General features: G+C 38.2%; 1 protein-coding gene across 1 annotated transcript in view; it reads right to left on the bottom strand.

Annotated features, from left to right (window-relative positions):
- Rev3l (REV3 like, DNA directed polymerase zeta catalytic subunit) overlaps positions 1 to 18,491 on the bottom strand; it is a 119,185-nt gene that overhangs the window by 10,116 nt on the left and 90,578 nt on the right. The window contains exons 11-16 of the mRNA XM_029482641.1: positions 17,826 to 18,063; positions 14,473 to 14,615; positions 9,808 to 13,960; positions 6,424 to 7,337; positions 4,046 to 4,128; positions 2,347 to 2,472 (exon numbers count right to left, since the gene is read on the bottom strand). Coding sequence (XP_029338501.1) covers positions 2,347 to 2,472; positions 4,046 to 4,128; positions 6,424 to 7,337; positions 9,808 to 13,960; positions 14,473 to 14,615; positions 17,826 to 18,063 — 5,657 coding nt within the window. The remainder of the gene's footprint in view (positions 1 to 2,346; positions 2,473 to 4,045; positions 4,129 to 6,423; positions 7,338 to 9,807; positions 13,961 to 14,472; positions 14,616 to 17,825; positions 18,064 to 18,491) is intronic.

Genomic DNA, 18,491 nt, shown 5'->3' with positions numbered 1-18,491 from the left:
AGTATTTGTTTAAAATATATGCAGTGCGTCTTAATTTGTTTTTGAGGAAAAGAAATGAGTTCAAATGCTCATCCACATTCAAATCAGTCTATCATGTTTCATAGTTAACTACATTAGAGCTGTACCTTTAATTAAAACTCAAAACAGAAACTGTTTGTTCCTATATATTAATCTATATGTTCCTATGTATTAATATGCTACTATATTAAGGATTACCTAAACTTAGACCTATTGCACATGAGCCAATTTTTAAATTTTAATTTTACCTTCAGAAAGAAAATTAAGAACTGTTATGAAACTGACTACCTAATAAGCCATTTCATCTGACAACGTATATGTGCTCACTAGCATGCAGCACACAGTAAACTATTTCTACAGTCATGCTTTGTTAATAAAAACCTCTCAATTGCAATTCTTAATTTCTTTTTAAAATCAAGACAGAGATTGGGATGTTAGGATGGCAGTGGAGCGTGCCTGCCATCCTAACACACAGGAGCTTTAGCTTACAAGCTCAAATCTAGCAGGGCAACAGCAACAGTCTGTCTCAAAAACGAGGAAAAGTAAAAATTCACACTGAAGGACCCGGAATTTGGCGAGAAAACCTGAAAAACGAGGAAAAGTAAAAATAAATTAAAAGTCAACATCTGGATTTGGCCTGGATTCATGATTGCATGGTATATGCTACCATATACGTACAGCTGGCATTGGAAAGTAAGACTATTGTTGACTTCTCATAATTATTCAGATCACATACATTAGAAAGGATTTGTAGTCATAACCCACGAGGGCTAATGAAGAATGCAAGTGCATGACTTCCATTACTCGTAGGAATAGAATTTGGCAAATCCAATGAAAGTACAATTTAGGAATATCTATCAAAATTTAAAATGCACATATCTTTTAACTAAGAAATTCTCCTCCTGAGAAGGTATGCTATAAACTCACTCATTTAATCAAAATATAAGTAGAAGGAAGTTCACTTGAAGCTCTTAAGAGCAAATGACTAGGAAGGACCTGAATGTCCTGATGGAGATTAGTAACTAAGTTAGCGCCAAAGGTCACGGGGTGACAGGACAGTTGGTACATTTTAGCATTTTCAGAATAACAAGCCAGATCTGTATTTCTTAATATGGAGACATCACTATAATATACTGATAAACTGAACAACTGGATGGGGTCTTACATATGTTAAAATGCAAGTACATGCACAGAAAAGTCCTACAGAGGCCTGAAAATGAGAAAGTACTCAGCGCTTTTGGGGAATAAAACTGCCAGCCTGCTGTAGGACAGAGGCTTACTTTACCATATCTATCTTTAACACATACATGTAATGTTTGTTGATATATATACTACATTCCTTTTAAACTATGAAAAATATTAATTATGCGTGTATAAGGAAGGTACAGAAATAATAAAGCAACCCAAAATCCATCACATTCCTAAGAACTATACCTTTCAGTTTTTGTAAGAAAAACACTACAAAGAGTAGAGCTGTGAGCTAAGGGAAAGATTTGACTTATTTTCATTTAATCAGGAATCTCATAGCCGTTAGGTAAAAACTCAACAACTCAACTGTATATTCAGCCTAGAAACCTTGCTGGTGTGTGTGTACACAGAGCAGTGTGCATTTGTGTATGCTGGAAATAGATGGTGGGTGTCTTTCTCGGTTGCACTCCATCTTCTTTTGAAGCCCGGTTTCCTGTTAACTTAGAGCTCACTCACTTACAAGGCTAGCTGGCCCAGAACCCCAGGGATTCTCCTTTTCTTACTTCCCAGTCCAGGGGCACTATACACACACACTGCCACACCCAAGACTTACAGGTGGGTGCTAGGATCTGAAGCAGCAAGCATCTCAGTGACTGAGCCATCTTCTAAGCATCCCCATGCCCCAGAATGTTTTCTTAGAAACTTATATCCTATAGAATTTTATTGTTAATAATTAGCACACATTAACTTAGTAAACACAAAAACTTTAAATGGAAAACCTCTCTCCTACAGCCAAGTAGAACAAAACAACCAATTTAATTAGGAAGAATGAACATGTATTAAGGGTAAAGAGAAGACTCGTATACATAATTCTAAAATTTCAAAATATTTTCTAATTTAACTTCTATAAACTAAATTTTAGTTATTAATTTTGCAAAGATGGGAGAATATAAATCAATCTCAGTAACTGGCCAATATTTACTTTTTTTCTGTTTTACACAAGTACAGTAGAATAACAAGATGGAGATCAACAAAGAAAATTTAATATATCCCTTTCTGGTTAAACATTTCCATCCTTGTCCTATGGACAAATCGTGCTAACTAAGCATAGTGTGTGCAGCCTTAAAGCTGCAGTCTTACCTCGTGTAAAGCCTTTGCCTCCTGTAAGTTCTGTATGCTGACTTTGAAACCGTAGGTATTGTTTAAGGACGGTCCATCAATCTGAGAAGTTTCTTTCTTTGGAGTATTTACCGCCGCAAACTGATTCTATTATAAAAAGAAAAAGACACATTCAGAAAAGGACATAAGCAACTATTCTTTCTTTGGATTATTCTTGCTTAAACATTTTATGTACTTAGCAATAAATAATGAACATGATAAACATAAAGATTCTCTTTAAGTTTAAGAAAAAGTTTATTAACATTCATTTTATTCTAGTAACTGTAGAAATAGGATGCAATCTATAAACAAACCCTGACTGACAAGCCCCAATCCTGAAAGCAGTGGTCAGGCAGAGTTCACAGACACTTATATCATTTACACTACATAGATATGGAGCTTGACCTTTCTTGAAAGAACATCAAGTATTTAACATTTACAACTGCTTGGCTAACATTTGCAAATGGTGCACCTTACCCCATTCTACACGTATTGGAGAAAAGCTTTCAAGCATTTACAATAGACACCTCCTATTTCTTTTACAATTTTCTTCTTTTCTTGCTCCCCCTGTCTCTCTTTTGTTAGCCATGTCTCCTGCTACAGCCCAGATTGGCCTAGTGCTACTCATGGCGATCCCTGTCTGTCTCAGACTCCCCAATGCTGGGATTACATGTGTGACCAACCATATCCAGCTCTCTCTGTTCTTAAAATGCCTCTTATGCTATTTAAGTAGATTAACCATTTTATGTAACATGTTGATTTATGTTTACAATGCACTGCTACTTGTTTTTAATATCAATAGGTTATAATTCAAAAGCTTTATAAATCAAAGTTTGTAATATAGCCTCAGTATAAAAATACATCTTATATGTAATGACCTTTCTGAGTAGTAGATAATATGGAAGTGGTTTCTGTCATTTATTTCCAAAGACAATGTCTAATACGTATAGAAGTTCTACCTGACTACTGCTTTCATACTTCTCAATTAAGAACTATCATATCTTTAGTATTTGAATAAGGACGGATATAATTCCTCAACTTCAATAGTACATAATGCTGCTTTCTTTTGTAACTTGGTGAAAGAAAATTAAAAATTAAGTAATATTTGGAAAAAAAACCCAAAGAAAATAATATATTTTTGTTGAGATTTAAAAAAAAAATCACTTATTTAGCCAGGTGGTGGGCATACACACCTTTAATCCCAGTACTTGGGAGACTGAGGCAGGTGAATCTCTGCTCGTTTGAGGCTAGCCTGGTCTACAGAATGAGTTCCAGGACAGCTGGGGCTCTATTACACAGAGAAATCCAGTTTCAAAAACCAAACCAAACCAAACCAAACCAAACCAAACCAAACCAAACCAAACCAAACAACAGAACACCACCCCAGCAACTGAACGGTTCCTTAAGCTCTGCTGTGATGAGATGTTCCGATGCTGCCAGTTACCAGCTAATGTATATGTATCGGCATAACCTGGCTGCCATAGTCACCGTCTCTGGAATATTTGTATTTACACATAAGAATCTCTTCTATCCCAACAACAAAAAACTAGATTTTCTCAAAGATGTGTAAATAATGATGGTAAAAATAATGTACACATTAAGTTAGTACACAGAGAGCTCTGAAATGCAGACTTGGCCTTGCTGAGTCTACACCTGAGCTGTAGGTGTCTGGCACAGTTACCTCCACTTGCGTTGTCAGGAGAACTCTCCTGAGACCATCAGCATCACTTCCTTTCTTATTATACAACTTCTGGGTTTTTGGTTCTGTAGAAAGAAATTTCATTTTTAACTTGTATATCTGCTTCTCTTTCTTAAAACAAATTTTATTGTTTCAAACAAATACCATTTGTGAATACTGCTATATGCATTTTTTCAGATTTCATAATTTTAAAATGAAATTAAAACCTCCAATTTCTACAAAATACTTCATACTTCTTCTACATTTTAAAATAAGCACATTTATGTTTTACTACTGAGCTAGATAACTTAGTCATTAATTACTCCTGGGGCTAATTCCCTCATTTATCATGTGTTTCTGATGAGGAGGGAGTAACATAGTTTCTTTTGTACTCTACAAAGAATTGTAACTTCACCACACATGCATGGAAGTGGAATGACCACAGTTCCCCTTCTCTGTGTTGATTGTTCTGGAACCTCTGGCTTCTGTTTACACTGTTTTGTTCTACCTACCTACCTACCCACCCCCATAATAATAGGCACAGTAAGATTAACAAACCCACTAATAAAACAGAATTATAATATACTCTAATAAGTTACATGCATGTTAGCTCTTTCTCAAACATTCTTATTTTCCCCACTGTTTCATAAAGACTGCGTTTTCTTGTTCCCCTTGGCATCTATGAATTTATAAATGGTCAGCACCATTATTTCTATGCTCCAGAGCCATGAAGTAAAATAAAGGCTATTTGAACATGAGTGCTCCAATCCCACAACAGTTGGATGGAGTACTGAGACAACTACTAAATGATGAAAAGAGGGTATCATGGATAGAATGCATACATCGGACAAAGAGATGGTTCATATTTCATGATATTCAAAATAGCACATGACTTAAAACTTATGGATCATGTATTTACAGAGTATTATAAGAGTATTTTTGGACTGCAGTTGTCTGTATGCAACTGAATTTCCTACAAACCAAATTCTGAGTGAGGGAGGAACTAATTGAGAATTTATATCTATCTAATTAAAGCCTGGTGTCTTTGAACTGAAATATGTGTAGTAGGTATACATAAATTATCTCTCCTGATTGCCACGCACCGAGATGTCTAAGAAGGCCTATAGACACTTAGGCCAGAGATGATAATGAGCCACATAAAGTTGTGGTGGCAGAGATAAAATGAAAGAACTTGGTAATGGATTGAAAACCAAGGTTCTTACCAAGGCAATCAGGCAGTGTTACATATATATTGTGTCTGACTCTGGTGACTGATGGGATAGATAGTACTATTCACTGAGAGAGAGAGAGAGAGAGACAGAGACAGAGAGAGTGAGAGATGGACACGGGGGAGTGGGGGGACTGAAAGATCAGATGTACCTGTAACTACTCACGGGGCACATGAGGTGAGATGGTGGTGAATGCAGGCATTGAGATCATGATTTAAGGCTTAACCCTTGTAGTACTTTGAACTGTCAAGCAGAAATACCATATGGTCAGTGTTCTACTGCCTAAATTCCTGACTGGAAATACAAATTTGCAAATTACCAGAATTAACCCTATGGACAGGAATTTGATCATTTAGGAGAAAACCCAAGGAAAGCTTAAGACTTAATAAACTGCAACACTTAGATGACAACTAAGAATAGTAAGATATATTTAAAAGAAAATCAAGTAGAAAAAAATAAAAATAAAGACAAGAGAAATTCTAGAATCTAAGCTGTGGTCAACATGTCAATGACCACTTAGAAGCCATGATTAGAAGACTAAATTCATCCACTGGATTTAGTTATAAGAAAAATTTGAGAAACTTTTTTAAAAGTATAATTACAGGCAGAATTCAGATTAGAGTAGGCTGATAAATAAATACAAAGTAAATAAGCAGAGCTGTTTTTAAGAGAATGTTTTAAAAAGAAAGTTGGCTTTGAAGAAGGAAATTTGGCTTCAGATATAAGGTTGAGGGAAAGTTTGGTTGTTTCTATATTAATCAGCAGGAAAGAGGCTGGGGATGCACCTCAATAGTCAAGTCTATGTATAGGCCCTGGGTTTTTGAGACGCAGAATTGGGAAAAACAATAACAAAAATGTGGTGGAGATTTGGGAGTATGTGAAAAAGTCAACAGGGAAGAGCAAGTTCAGAAGGCTTCTGAGAGACTCCTGTACTTTGCCCAGGAGGTGGACAGGTACAATGGTGTTTGCAGTAGAAGATGGAAGCATTTCCATGTTATGATTCTCTAAAGCATGATGCATTAATCATAATCCTTCATCTCCTGAGCTGCCATCTCACTTACAAGACAAGGACGTTTACCATATAGTCCAATGCTTCTTTGGTCTCTACCTTTGAAGAAGAGGATGTTGCCTTTCTACCATTTCTACACTTACCTACAGATAAAGGGCTAAGGCCAGTTGCTTCAGGAAGCTTTTCCAGGAATTTCCTCTGCATAACTGGTGTACTATGAAGGCAAAGTGGATCCCACTTTCCAGTTCTTGCCCTAGCATGGATTGGAGAGATCACTTGAGGCTCCCGAGATTCAGAGCAGGAGCTTTTTTGGATACCATCTTTTATTGGCTTTAAGAAGTTCTCAACAGCTAGGGAGCAAAGCTCCTCTCCTGGTGATGAATGTCTGTCATCCCCGTTTAATGATCTGAAGTCTGGGGATGCTGCCTGCTGCCAAGGTGGAATACCTGGGGAATCGGGGGAGCTGTAACTAACATAACAGTTATCATTATCATCCTCCTCTTCCTCAGGGACAGCTGCAGAGGCAGCTGCTAGCAGTGTCTGACTGCCACTTACTGTCTGACTGCATCCTGTCGTTGATGTTTGCAAAGCAATTTGAGACTTACTAACTTCTTCCTTGGTATGTGCAGTAGAAGAAAGTGTATATGGGCATTTATCCACTAGTGGAGAGACTGCACATGTGTCACCTGGATTAAGTGAAGGGCTGACATTTTCAGCAGATTTTGTCACTGGAGTTAAGTCGGTTTTAGGGAGTTTCTTTGAACGTTCATATTCTTCTTTGGCTTGAAGCCATGCTTGAACCAGTTGCCGACTTGGAGCATACTTGCAAGGCATAATTACAATTTTTTTATCTTCTACCATCTTATGGCTATTACTTGACTCTTTATTGACAACTGCTTGGCCATTACGAAGTGGGGACCCTGGTCTGGGATTCTGAGTCATTGCTGAGAACGCTGTTTTCCACAGGCGAAGTCCTTCCAAGGAAAAGTCTCCTTCAAATTCAATCAGGTCGTTTGGAAGTCGAGTTTCCACCATTAGGAGCCGGCCACCAATCTCCCTATAAATACATTTTTAGAATAAATGTTTCTGTTTCAATAAATACCCAAAATAAGTTCCTATCTAACAGACTTAGGGTCCTCTTAGGTGTCTCAAATATGACAATTTCTTTTTCCCCATTCACCCCAATTGCAGACAAAATACTCTATCTGCAGCTATAATATGCTTTTCTCTTTAACTACAAAATTAATTTCTTTTAGAAGGCAGCACCAATTCAAAAGAAAGAAGGTTTTACTTTTATTTTTATTTTAGCATCCCATGACACTAACTCATCAGAATCCTTATCACTATTATTAGTCTCTGTGTGTGTTTGGAGTATGTTTTTATATGGCTGAGTTAGCATATATGGAGGCCAGAGGGTGACATCCTTCCTTAGTTGTTCCCCACCTTATATTTTGAGATAGCAAGTTCATTAATTTGATTAGCTGGATGGCCAATTAGCTGCAGAGATCTGTGTGTGTGCACCTCTTCCTGTGCTAGGGTTATGGGCAAAGGTCCATATTTCCTGTGAGCATTCGGAGTCCAAACTCAGGTCCTCATGCGTCTGCAGCAGGGACTTTACCAGAGCACCCATCTCCTCAGCTATTCATTGTTACTTTAGAGTACTGTTCCACTGTCAACATACATAGATTTAAAACAATGAAGTTATCATGCATTTCTCTATAGCCTCTTTCTGTATCTTCTAGTGCCTATCGTAGTTTAGCAAAGCCAATTGATTCAAACAAGACTTTGTATTTAAATTCTCTCAATATTAAAAAAAGCATATACTTGCTGGTGGTATACCACGAGGCCTAGGGTTCAATGTCATGTATCAAACAAAATTCCCATCTACAAAGCTGAGGTGAACTGCCATAATTCCATTCTGTCAGGTACCTGAGTTTGATATAAACATATGAACTTTAAAATTGGCAGAACACTAGAGGTTTGGTCCCTGGCTTGGGATTTGGGGAGTTGCCAGAAACCTTAAGATGGGATTTAGTGAGAGGTCTTTAGAGTATGGGCACTTGTCACAGGATTTTCCCTGTCCAATTATATTAGTGCAGGAGGGGGGCTGTGATTAGACAGGGAAAAGGGAGGTGGAATGAAGAGTTGCAGAGACAGGGAGGGAAGGCCAAGATGGAGGCAGACATGAACCAGCGTGGCTTTAACCAGCCACAGGTAGTTATGATATTATAAGATTAGAATAATTGGGATAGAGCTTTTATCATTATCAATTGGTTCTGAAATTATTGGATTGGCATCTTGTAAATTGAGATTTATTGATATATAAATCTGATTAGTTATTTTTTAAAAAGTCACAGGATATTCCCTGTCCAATCACAGACCTCCTGCTGCACTAATGTAACTGGACAGGGAAAATCCTGCAACAGGCACTACTCTCCTCTCTTTGGTCCTCTGCCAGCCATGCCTATGCTGATGTGTTCTTGCCATAGAAATAATAAGCTCATCAACTATGCAGACCTCTTCTATCTAGACAGACCTCTTCTCTTTATAGACTGGGCTGTATCCAATATTTCTCACAGTGACAGAAAGCAGACAAACAAAAACTTTAAAGAAACAACTTTTTAAAAAATCCAAAAGCTTAACTTTAGTCTGGTGAGATGGTTCTACAGATAAAGGCCCCTGCTGCTAGGCTGATGACCTGAATTTGATTCCTCAAGACCCATATGGTGAAAGGAACACCTTGATTCCCACAAGTTGTCCTCTGAGCTCCATACTTCTGAAATGCATATGCTTACACACACTTACAGACACACACAGTATATACAAATATATTAAAGCTTAATAAGTATAAGTTCCACTTCAAAAGGATCATTGTGGGGTAGACCCAAGGTAGAGTGCTTGCCTATGATGTGAGGTCCTGGACTCAGGTCTGTCTCTTCCTCGTCTTCCTTTTTAAAATATTTATTTATTTTATTTATGTGAGTACACCGTTGCTCTCTTCAGACACACCAGAAGAGGGAATCGGATCTCATTACAGATGGTCATGAGCCACCATGTGGTTACTGGGAATTGAACTCAGGACCTCTGGAAGAGCAGTTAGTGCTCTTAACCACTGAGCCATCTCTCCAGCTCCTGGGTTCAGTTCTCAATCTCAAATTTTCATGTACATACATAGTCTCTTCATCTTGTCCCTCCCTCCCACCTTCTCCTGCAATACATTGAAGTATTTTGACATTCTTTCAAGTTCTGCAACATGTCAAAGTGATCCCTTGCTCCTCTAATCCCCAATGGTGACATGGAATTCAGTACTAGTAAATTTAAGTCTAAGAGTCATCAACTTAATTTCTCTAGGTACAGTTTTCTAGTTTGTGAATTTGCTTAATCAGTCTATAATTACAAATAATTTTCCTCACTGTTCTTAAAAATGCAGTAACACAGCTAGAAAACTAGCAATCAGTTATGAAATATTATAGAAATAAAAATTATTCAAAGTGACCCAAGGTGGGGGGAGGATTAATTCTAATTACCTGGGCTTTTCTGGCACATCCGAAGGATTACTGCAAAATGGTTCCTGATATATAGCTTCTGAAAGATCATGATCTAGCAACGTTGCCACAATTTCTTCCCTACTTGGTGGGGACATAAGTGGTTTCAGAATATGAGCAGTTCGAGGAGTAAAACTGCCATTTTTAGACTGTAAGGGAGAACTGGTAGACCTTGGTGAACTATCAGGAGTTGGTGTCAACACATCATTGTTCCTTGAGACATACAATTCTAAATCTTCCGAAGCTGCATCCACAAGTTCCCCATCAGGGGAGGAAAGTATGGTAGTAAAAGAGGTGTTAGCAGAGTCGAGAGACTGGTCCGCTTCTTTTCCGTTATGACCTTGAATCCAGTCTGAACTGCTTGCCTGTGGGAGACTGAGAAAGACTTCTTTACTCACTGAACTCCTATTCAGTCTTGATTTTTCTGTTAGACAGTTCTCTGCTTGCTGGACACAGAAAGATTCCATTATTGAGTTAGAATGAGACGTCAGAGGATGAAAGCTATTTTTCCACTGGCTGTGCCGATGATTCTCATTGTTATCCATAGCTACTTTCTCAAAAAGTTCGGGGTTTAAAGTACCGGCTCTGATCCACGGGCTGGAGTCGGAGACATGGTGCTTTTCCTCACTACAACTCTGTCTGTCGTGACTTAGAAGCTCACTCTTGTCTAGAGCTTGTCCTGGAAAAAGATCCTGAACAGCATCGCTTAGAAACTTCTGCGGCAAATTCTGATCAGCTGGAACAAACTGACTACCAGAGTAAAAGCTACAAAATCCAGTCTGACCAATTGTGTTAATATCAAAATTATAATTATGTTCAGGAGACAGGCTATCTTCAAGTGAATAACAACTTTCAAAACCTGGATCTGAGAAAAGGATGGGACTGTCATCTGATAGGGAATTATCCAAGTGGCCAGAGGTCTGCAGATTTAGAGGGTCTACTTTTAGACGTCTCGGGGTTTGTTCCTTAGGTTTTGTTCTTCTAGGAGTTCGAGGTTTTCTTGGAGAAGTCACTGGTCGTGTTCGTTTATTTGCTTTCTTATGCTCATTAGAAACAGAAATATTCTTATCTGGCTGATGAGTAGACGTTGAGTCTTGTACGACATTTGTACTTTGTGCTTTCTGTTGTCTTTTTTGTAACAATTCTTTTAGAACAGCTAGCCCAGATTGTCCTTCACCAAATACCGAAGGTGTTGACACATTTTGATTCTTACATTGAGACAGCGCTTTGGTTTGTGAAATTGCTTCTGACAATGACCTTTGTTTTACCTTTTCAGGCTTAAAATTTGACATATCTAAAATAAAGCCCCTCTGTTTTTGCTCCCATGCTATTTGTTTGATGGGACTTTTCAAAGAAGTGACAAAACAATTAGGTGTCTGGCTCTCCTCAGAAGCTGCATTCCCTGGAGAACAAGTTTCACTGGTTTTTGATTGTTCTGACACACTCACAGTCTGCTGCTGACTGTCTTTGCAGTGCAAAAAATTAGGGGCACAGACTTGTTCTGGCTTTGATTCTAGGGAACTGCGATACTCATTTAACTTTCCCATAGATGACCCACAGTTTTTTTGTGTATTTGAGCTCTCCTCTGTCTTTGGAGATATTATACCTGAACATACCTGTGTACTCTGTGCTACCTGAGACAAATGGTTAGAAAGGTCAAATATGCTTTTTTGAATCAAGGTTGTTTCCTTTCGAGTAAACATAGCACTTTGATTATGAGATCTCTGAATATTAATTTTTGAGATTCCAGGTCCTATAGAACTATAAACAACAGAAGAATGTGAATCATCTCTCGAACTGGGGAATGTTCGCAAATCTACAGACTTCTTGCTTTCTAAGAATGAGGAAAAGCAGTTAGACAGCCGCTGTTGTGCACTAATTCCAGTGGGTTGGGCAGGAGGAAGAGGGTGATCCACGGCAGGGCCTGTCTGTGACATCTCTTTCTGTTTAGAAAGTGCTTGAGTGCCAGAACTACTTGTGAGCTCAGACACACTCTGGTGGTTCGGTGTGAGCTCAGCCTCAGAGTGCAGTTTCATCTTTTCGTCCGCAGGTATTGCATGCTTCCTTGACAGACTTTTCTCATTGGCTCTCTGTTTCTGCTTTGCTCTTGGTTTCTTCTTTCCATCATCCACTAGTTTAGTTGTCTGATTCCGTTTGTTTCTTTTGTTAGTAACTACAGAGGAGTTAGCAAGTCTTGCTTTTGACTTCTTAACCTGTGCTCTTGCTCGACTAGCTTTTCCTACCCGAGGACTAACAGTCTTAGTGTTATATACATTAGGACCCTTAAAAAGCATCGATTCCTTTTCTGCAGCAGCCATAATTTCTTCAGCTCTCGGGTCTGTGGGAGACCAGCAGCGTGGTGGAGAGGAATTGATAGGGCTTGTGCTTCTCTCAGAAAGAAAGCCTAGCTTTGACATAACATCACTATAACTCAAGTCACAGTCTTCGGTTTCAGCAATGTATGATGGGGAGGGAGGAGCAAGGACAGCATGTGTCCGCTTCTTTCGGAAAGATAAAGTTCTTTTAACATTTTCACTGTTTGCTCTGTGCTGCTTACCAGGTTTTTTCTTAGCAGATTTATGTTTTGCCTTCCTTCTGTGACTCTTCTTTGGTGTTAGTGGATAAATGGGATATTTGGTTGCAGGGGAGTCAGGAACTTTTGGCCAGAAATCCTTCAAAGGTGCAAGCTTTTTATAAAGTTCCATTTTTTCCTCAGTTAATATTACTTGTTTTTCTTTAGAATCTATTTTACCTAGTTTCACAAGCATATTTTTTCTCCCTCTAAATCTATTAATAATAATATACTTTATAATGACAGGGGGCAACTTTTTAGACATTTTTCTTCGTTTTCGGGATTTGAGAGTTCCATCTAAATTTTCACCAATTTCCATGGGATGAGGTAGGCTAATTTTTGAGTTCTGTGTTACAAAACTTGACTCACTATCTTCTGTTTCATAATTCACCTTGCGTTTGGCTCTCAGAGTATATTTATTTCCATATAGTCCAAAAGACTGCTCAGCTTCTAACGACCCATCTCCAAAGTGACAGTCTATAAACTGTTCTGTAGGTGGTTTATTTTCAAAGGTCCCATGAGTAGCTTTAACTGAGTCACCACTCAATCCATTCTCCTTCTCGGAAGCACCAGTGCACAGATCGTTATGCGTGCAGCTGTCTTTTGTGGCTCCAGCTTCACTGCTTTTGGTAGAAGTTTCCTGAAGACCTATTAACTTCTTTTTATTCAATTTTAACCTGGAAGGTTTATTGCCAGAATGTAATTTGTATGTGACAGGAGAAAGTTTCTGTGGCCTAGTGAGACAATTAGAAAGAACAACACTGGGGAAAAACATATAATGTGCTGCTTGCTGGCTGAGACTTGGCTTTTCCATCTTATGCTCTTGGAATTCTTCGTATCTGATTTTAAGTTTGTTTAGTCCACTCTCATCAGTGATGCTCTCAAGAGAATGGGCCATACTTTTGTTCTCCCCCGAAGACGGCAGCAAGTCACAGCTTTCCGTTAGCGAAGAGGGAAATACACTACTGAGAGATGTGTTGTTTCCCTTTTCGTTTCCTTCAGAGGATAATTTACGTTTTGAATGATTTAAGTCAGCAAAGTTGAAAGAGTTTTTCCCCAATATAGTCTCACTAGTGTGACGGTTCACATGTAGGCAAGAGGCATCCTTTTCAATCTTTCTCATGTTGGAGTACTTTCTACTTGGTACCTGTCTTGTAACAGATGGAATATCTTCTTCATAATCAAAACCACTACTTTCACAGGAAGACACCGGCAAAGACTTGTCTTTCTTACAGATCTCTTTGTGAGAACTATCTGAATGAACAGTACTACTTAAAGAGCCAGAGGACTTCATGGAGTAAGGACTTTCCTTTGTAAAAGTGACTGAATTATCTCGACCTTTTTCTGTACTGTTTGGTTGTGAAAGGTCTTCAGTTAAATCATCTTTGTTTAAAACATGGGAAGAAAGGGCACTTGTGTGTTTGCACTGAAAGGTGATCTTAGCAGAAGACGGAGGTTCTAATGTAGCAGCATCCTTGTGAAAGATGGAGGGCCTTACTGATAGCTTGCTTGTTGCAATCACAGAAGAGTGGGTTCTAGAATTTTCATTGTTTAATGGATTGTCTAAAATCAGAGAAAAAAAGAATATACTCATTCACAGTGTTAATTTCTTAAGGAAGAATTTATATTAAGTTTCTATGTCTGAAACAGTGGCCTGACTAAAAGAAATTATACAATCTAAACAGTCAAGAGACCATACTAGTCATTACTTTAAACATGTATTCTTTTGATCAGAAAAATGTTATAGTAATTTTAAGGAATATGCAAAAATACTACCACATTAAAGCTTTTTCATAAAATAATATGCTTCCTCATGTTAGCATATTTCTTAGTTTCTTGTGCTACTTCAATGATACAATAGAGATTCAACCAAGCAACTCACAGATATCCTACCCTCTTTAGAATAAGCAATCACACAGCTATAGTCACTTATATAAAAAAACACAATATATAGTCATTTAAATTGTAGTCACTTAAAGATAAATTATAATCACTTAAACACAACACAAATATGTCCCAAGTAAAATACATTTTGAGTCACTAAATAACCAAATACAATAGGTTTGTTTTCTTACCACTATTTTCATCTGCAGTTCCATCTAACTGAGGTATAGAGAGATTGGCAAAAAGCAAACTATGATCGGTCCACTCCATTTCCTCTTCTGAGGACGAGTCATCTTCTTCAGTAGAACTTCTGTGGGCATTTCTGCACAGTGACCTAGAGGGCATTACAACTCATTGGTGAATACGGTCATTAGAAAACAAGGCATCTGGGGCTGGAGAGGTGGCTTAGCGGTTAAACACTCTGGACTCTAGATTCAGTCCCAGCACCCACATGATGGCTCACAACTGTCTGGATCTCCAGTTTCAGGGCATCTGATACTCTCTTCTGTTTCTGTAGGCAATACATGCACGTGATGTACAGATACACATGCAGGCAAATACTCAGACCCATAAAATAAAAGTAAGATCTTAAAAGAAAAAGGTGCATCTTATATGCAAATTTTCTGACTTGATTATGACACTAAAAAATATAAAGATATGAAAGTAGCATTTTAAAAAGAAAGAGGTTTATTTTGCTTTATTAACATGCACTGCTACAGGACTTGCAAAAAGTTACCATAAACAGGATTTATAATCTCATTCATGTGACATAGAAGGGATCGTAATTATTTTTTCTTTTTCTTTTTTCTTTTGGTCAAGATAGGTTTCCTTGGCTCTTCGGGAACTCACTATGCAGACCAGGCTGGCCTCAAACTCATAGAGATCCTTCTGCCTCTGCCTCTGCCTCCTGAGTGCTAGGATTAAAGGCCTGAGCTACCACTGCCCAGCATATAATTCTTACATTATAGCCACAACATCTTGGATTATTATCCTACCTAGTCCTGCCCTTGCTCACGTTCTCCCCTCAACCTATCTGTGGATAGGAATATACACAAATATAACAAATGAGAATTAGGTGACTTCTAAAAATGTAGCATCCTAATATATTTTAAAGTATTCATACAGTGGTCACTAAACTATGAAATGAAAATCAAGAAAGGTGAGATGGGGCATTCAAATATCAAGAGATTTTCTCAAGAGAAAGTAGCAGTGACCTAAAAAGAGCTAGAAGACAATGTGGTAACTGAGTTGCAAGGTTCCTGAAAGTTTTAGATGAATTGAGGTTTAGAGCCTCTAAGTTCTAACCCATATTTATGTTAGTATGATACTTTCACTCCCATCTAGATACTCAAAGTCTTTCTTTCCATACCCAACTTGTTCCCTCTGGCCTCAGTTGCTTGAAAACATCCCTTTATTATACACAGAACAGTTTCCCCTTTAAGCCTTTTACAATCACAATTTGTCATAAAATCACTGTTATGTGCTAAAAGAAATTTTTTTTTTTTTTTGGTTTTTCGAGACAGGGTTTCTCTGTGTAGTCCTGGCTGTCCTGGCACTCACTTTGTAGACCAGGCTGGCCTCNAACTCAGAAATCCGCCTGCCTCTGCCTCCCGAGTGCTGGGATTAAAGGNGTGCGCCACCACGCCCGGCTAAAAGAAATTTATTACATCAAACATCATGTAATGACTTTAATCAAATTTGCTATCTGATGTAAAAATCTTAATTTAATAAATGATACAATTTTTGTTTTCATATTCTCTGCATCAGGAGCTTGTTGTCTCATACAATAACTCTCCTGCTACCGACTCTCTTAGCAGCTAACTGCTTTTTGATATCACAATCACATGAATATTTTCAATTTCCATGTAGTATTCATGAGTTATCCTCTGCCACATAAGGAATGGGCATGTGCCATTTTCTACATGTTAATCTTCAATCTATAAATGTTGATCACTTCTCCCTTAGTTACCAAATTAGACCAAAAAGTCTATTCAAATGTTCTTTAAAAAATGATAGTGTTTGGCCAGGCAATGGTGGTGCATGCCTGCAATCCCAGCACTTGGGAGGCAGAGGCAGGCGGATTTCTGAGTTCGAGGCCAGCCTGGTCTACAGAATGAGTTCCAGGACAGCCAGGACTGCACAGAGAAGCCCTGTCTTGAAAAAAACAAAAAAAAATAAAAATAAAATAAAAATAAAAGTGTTCACCAATCTTTCTAGCCTTCCTTTTCTTTCCCTTTATTTTCTTTCTTCTTAAACTGTGATATACATGGCTAAACATAACATTTAGTATACATTTAACTAATTTCTTTTTGTTTCTATTATTCAATTTCTCTCTAATATGGTCATAAAATGTTTGAGTTTTAGAGGAGACTCAAACTACTCAAGCTGCCAGAGGCTGCTCAGCTAATCACAATGCCATTTGTGATGGCTACTCTTGGTTGCCAACCTGACCAGGAATCCACTGAAATGTCTATCTCTGGGCCATCCTGTGAAGGATTTTTCTGATCAGATTATTTGAAACAGGAAGTCCCACCCTAAATGTGGGCAGCACCCTCTGGTGGCACCTCAGATATGGAAAAGAACTTGCTTTTTGCCTGCTTGCCCTCACTGTTTCCAGCATGTCCATCCAATGTAGAATATCCAGGAAGCCTGCTGGCATTCAACAACAGAATGGGGCAGCTGAGACATCTGCCTCATAGAGTGACTACCAGATTCTTGGTTTCTTGACTGTAAGCCAATCCAATGGGTTCCCTTTAATATATATTATACATTATATATACTCATTATAAACATAAACATACATCCCTGCTATCATTTCTACTCCTTTAGAGAACCCTGAATAACACATCTGTTCTGCTTGTTTCTTTCTTTTGAGACACAGGGTCTTATTCCGTAGCTGTATCTGGCTTGGCACTTACTGTGTAAACCAGGACAGCCTCTTACTCACAGAGACCCATTTACCTTTACTACATGAGTGCAGGGATTAAACTCTGCACCATCACATGTGGGTCTTCCTGGCTGATCTTAAACCAGAATAACAGTGCTTACTTCAGAGACTTTATTTTGAGATAGGTTCTCACTTTGTAGCTTGGCTGGTATTACAGACATGTGTCACCCAGCCAGCTATTTGCTTCTATTACTGTGTAATTAACTCAGGCTAATCACATATGAGAGTCACTTATTTTTAAGTGGACTCTGCACAGGGCTACTTAGCTCTGTTAACAGTTACTCTCTGGAATTACTTTGCGAGTTCTATGGTAAGGAAGAGCTTCAGTTTTACCCATTTGTCCTTATAGGCGTCGGCACTGTATATAAAACACATTGTTTCTAGGTTTGTTTGTTTGAATGTAGCAGAACATGACCTTTCTTGGAATATTAAATATATGCTACATGAAAAAAGTCATTATTTCAAGGAGATATGGAAAGTCAATTTAGTTCACAGGGCATTTTACAGTATGAATAATAACAATAAATTTTTACTGAAGTGCAGCAGTGACGAAAGGTACGTGTTAGAGTAACTGAAATAACTTTTAAGAGAAATCACCTCTTTTTGGCACAATGTTCTTCAGTATCACTGTCCCATCTCTGGGACATCACCACACTAAGCTCCATCTCCTCCTTCTCAATCTGCGGCTCGTTCTCTTCATCGTCACTATTTTGGGGGTTTTGAGATTCTCCAAAGGAGTGACATGGTAATGGCATCCTATTCTTTTCTCCTTGATATCCATCACTTTCCAAACCAGCAAGAAGATGGACCAGCGACTCATCAGGACTACTGCCCACTATAAAACAAGCAAATCAATCACCAAAAAAATAGCATAAGGTTTCTAAATGCTCTAACAGTTGAGACCAATCTCAGAACAGTGCAATGGATGCTGACACATACTATAAGAATGTAATTGGTGCAAAGGCTCAGGTGTTAAGGCTGTAGCTCTCTTATCAAAATGAGTGCCTTTGACCATCTGAATGACAAGAATTTAGTGACTTTATTTAAATGAAGATTTTCAGATTCCATCTCTCATCTATTATGAGAATTTCTGGAGCAGTACTCAGAGATTGGTGCTTTTAAAGAATTTCCCAGGCTTACTTAGGTATGAAGAGCACTAAAGAAAATATGGCCATAAGTGTTCAAAATTAAATACATCCAAAGCAGTGATAACTAAGTATAAGAAATAGTCATGTAAGCATCTTATCTTTTTTTTTTTTTTTT

This window comes from Mus caroli, chromosome 10, assembly GCF_900094665.2.
Source record: "Mus caroli chromosome 10, CAROLI_EIJ_v1.1, whole genome shotgun sequence".
In the NCBI taxonomy this organism is placed as follows: domain Eukaryota; kingdom Metazoa; phylum Chordata; class Mammalia; order Rodentia; family Muridae; genus Mus; species Mus caroli.
This window is presented reverse-complemented; position numbering and strand designations above follow the sequence as displayed.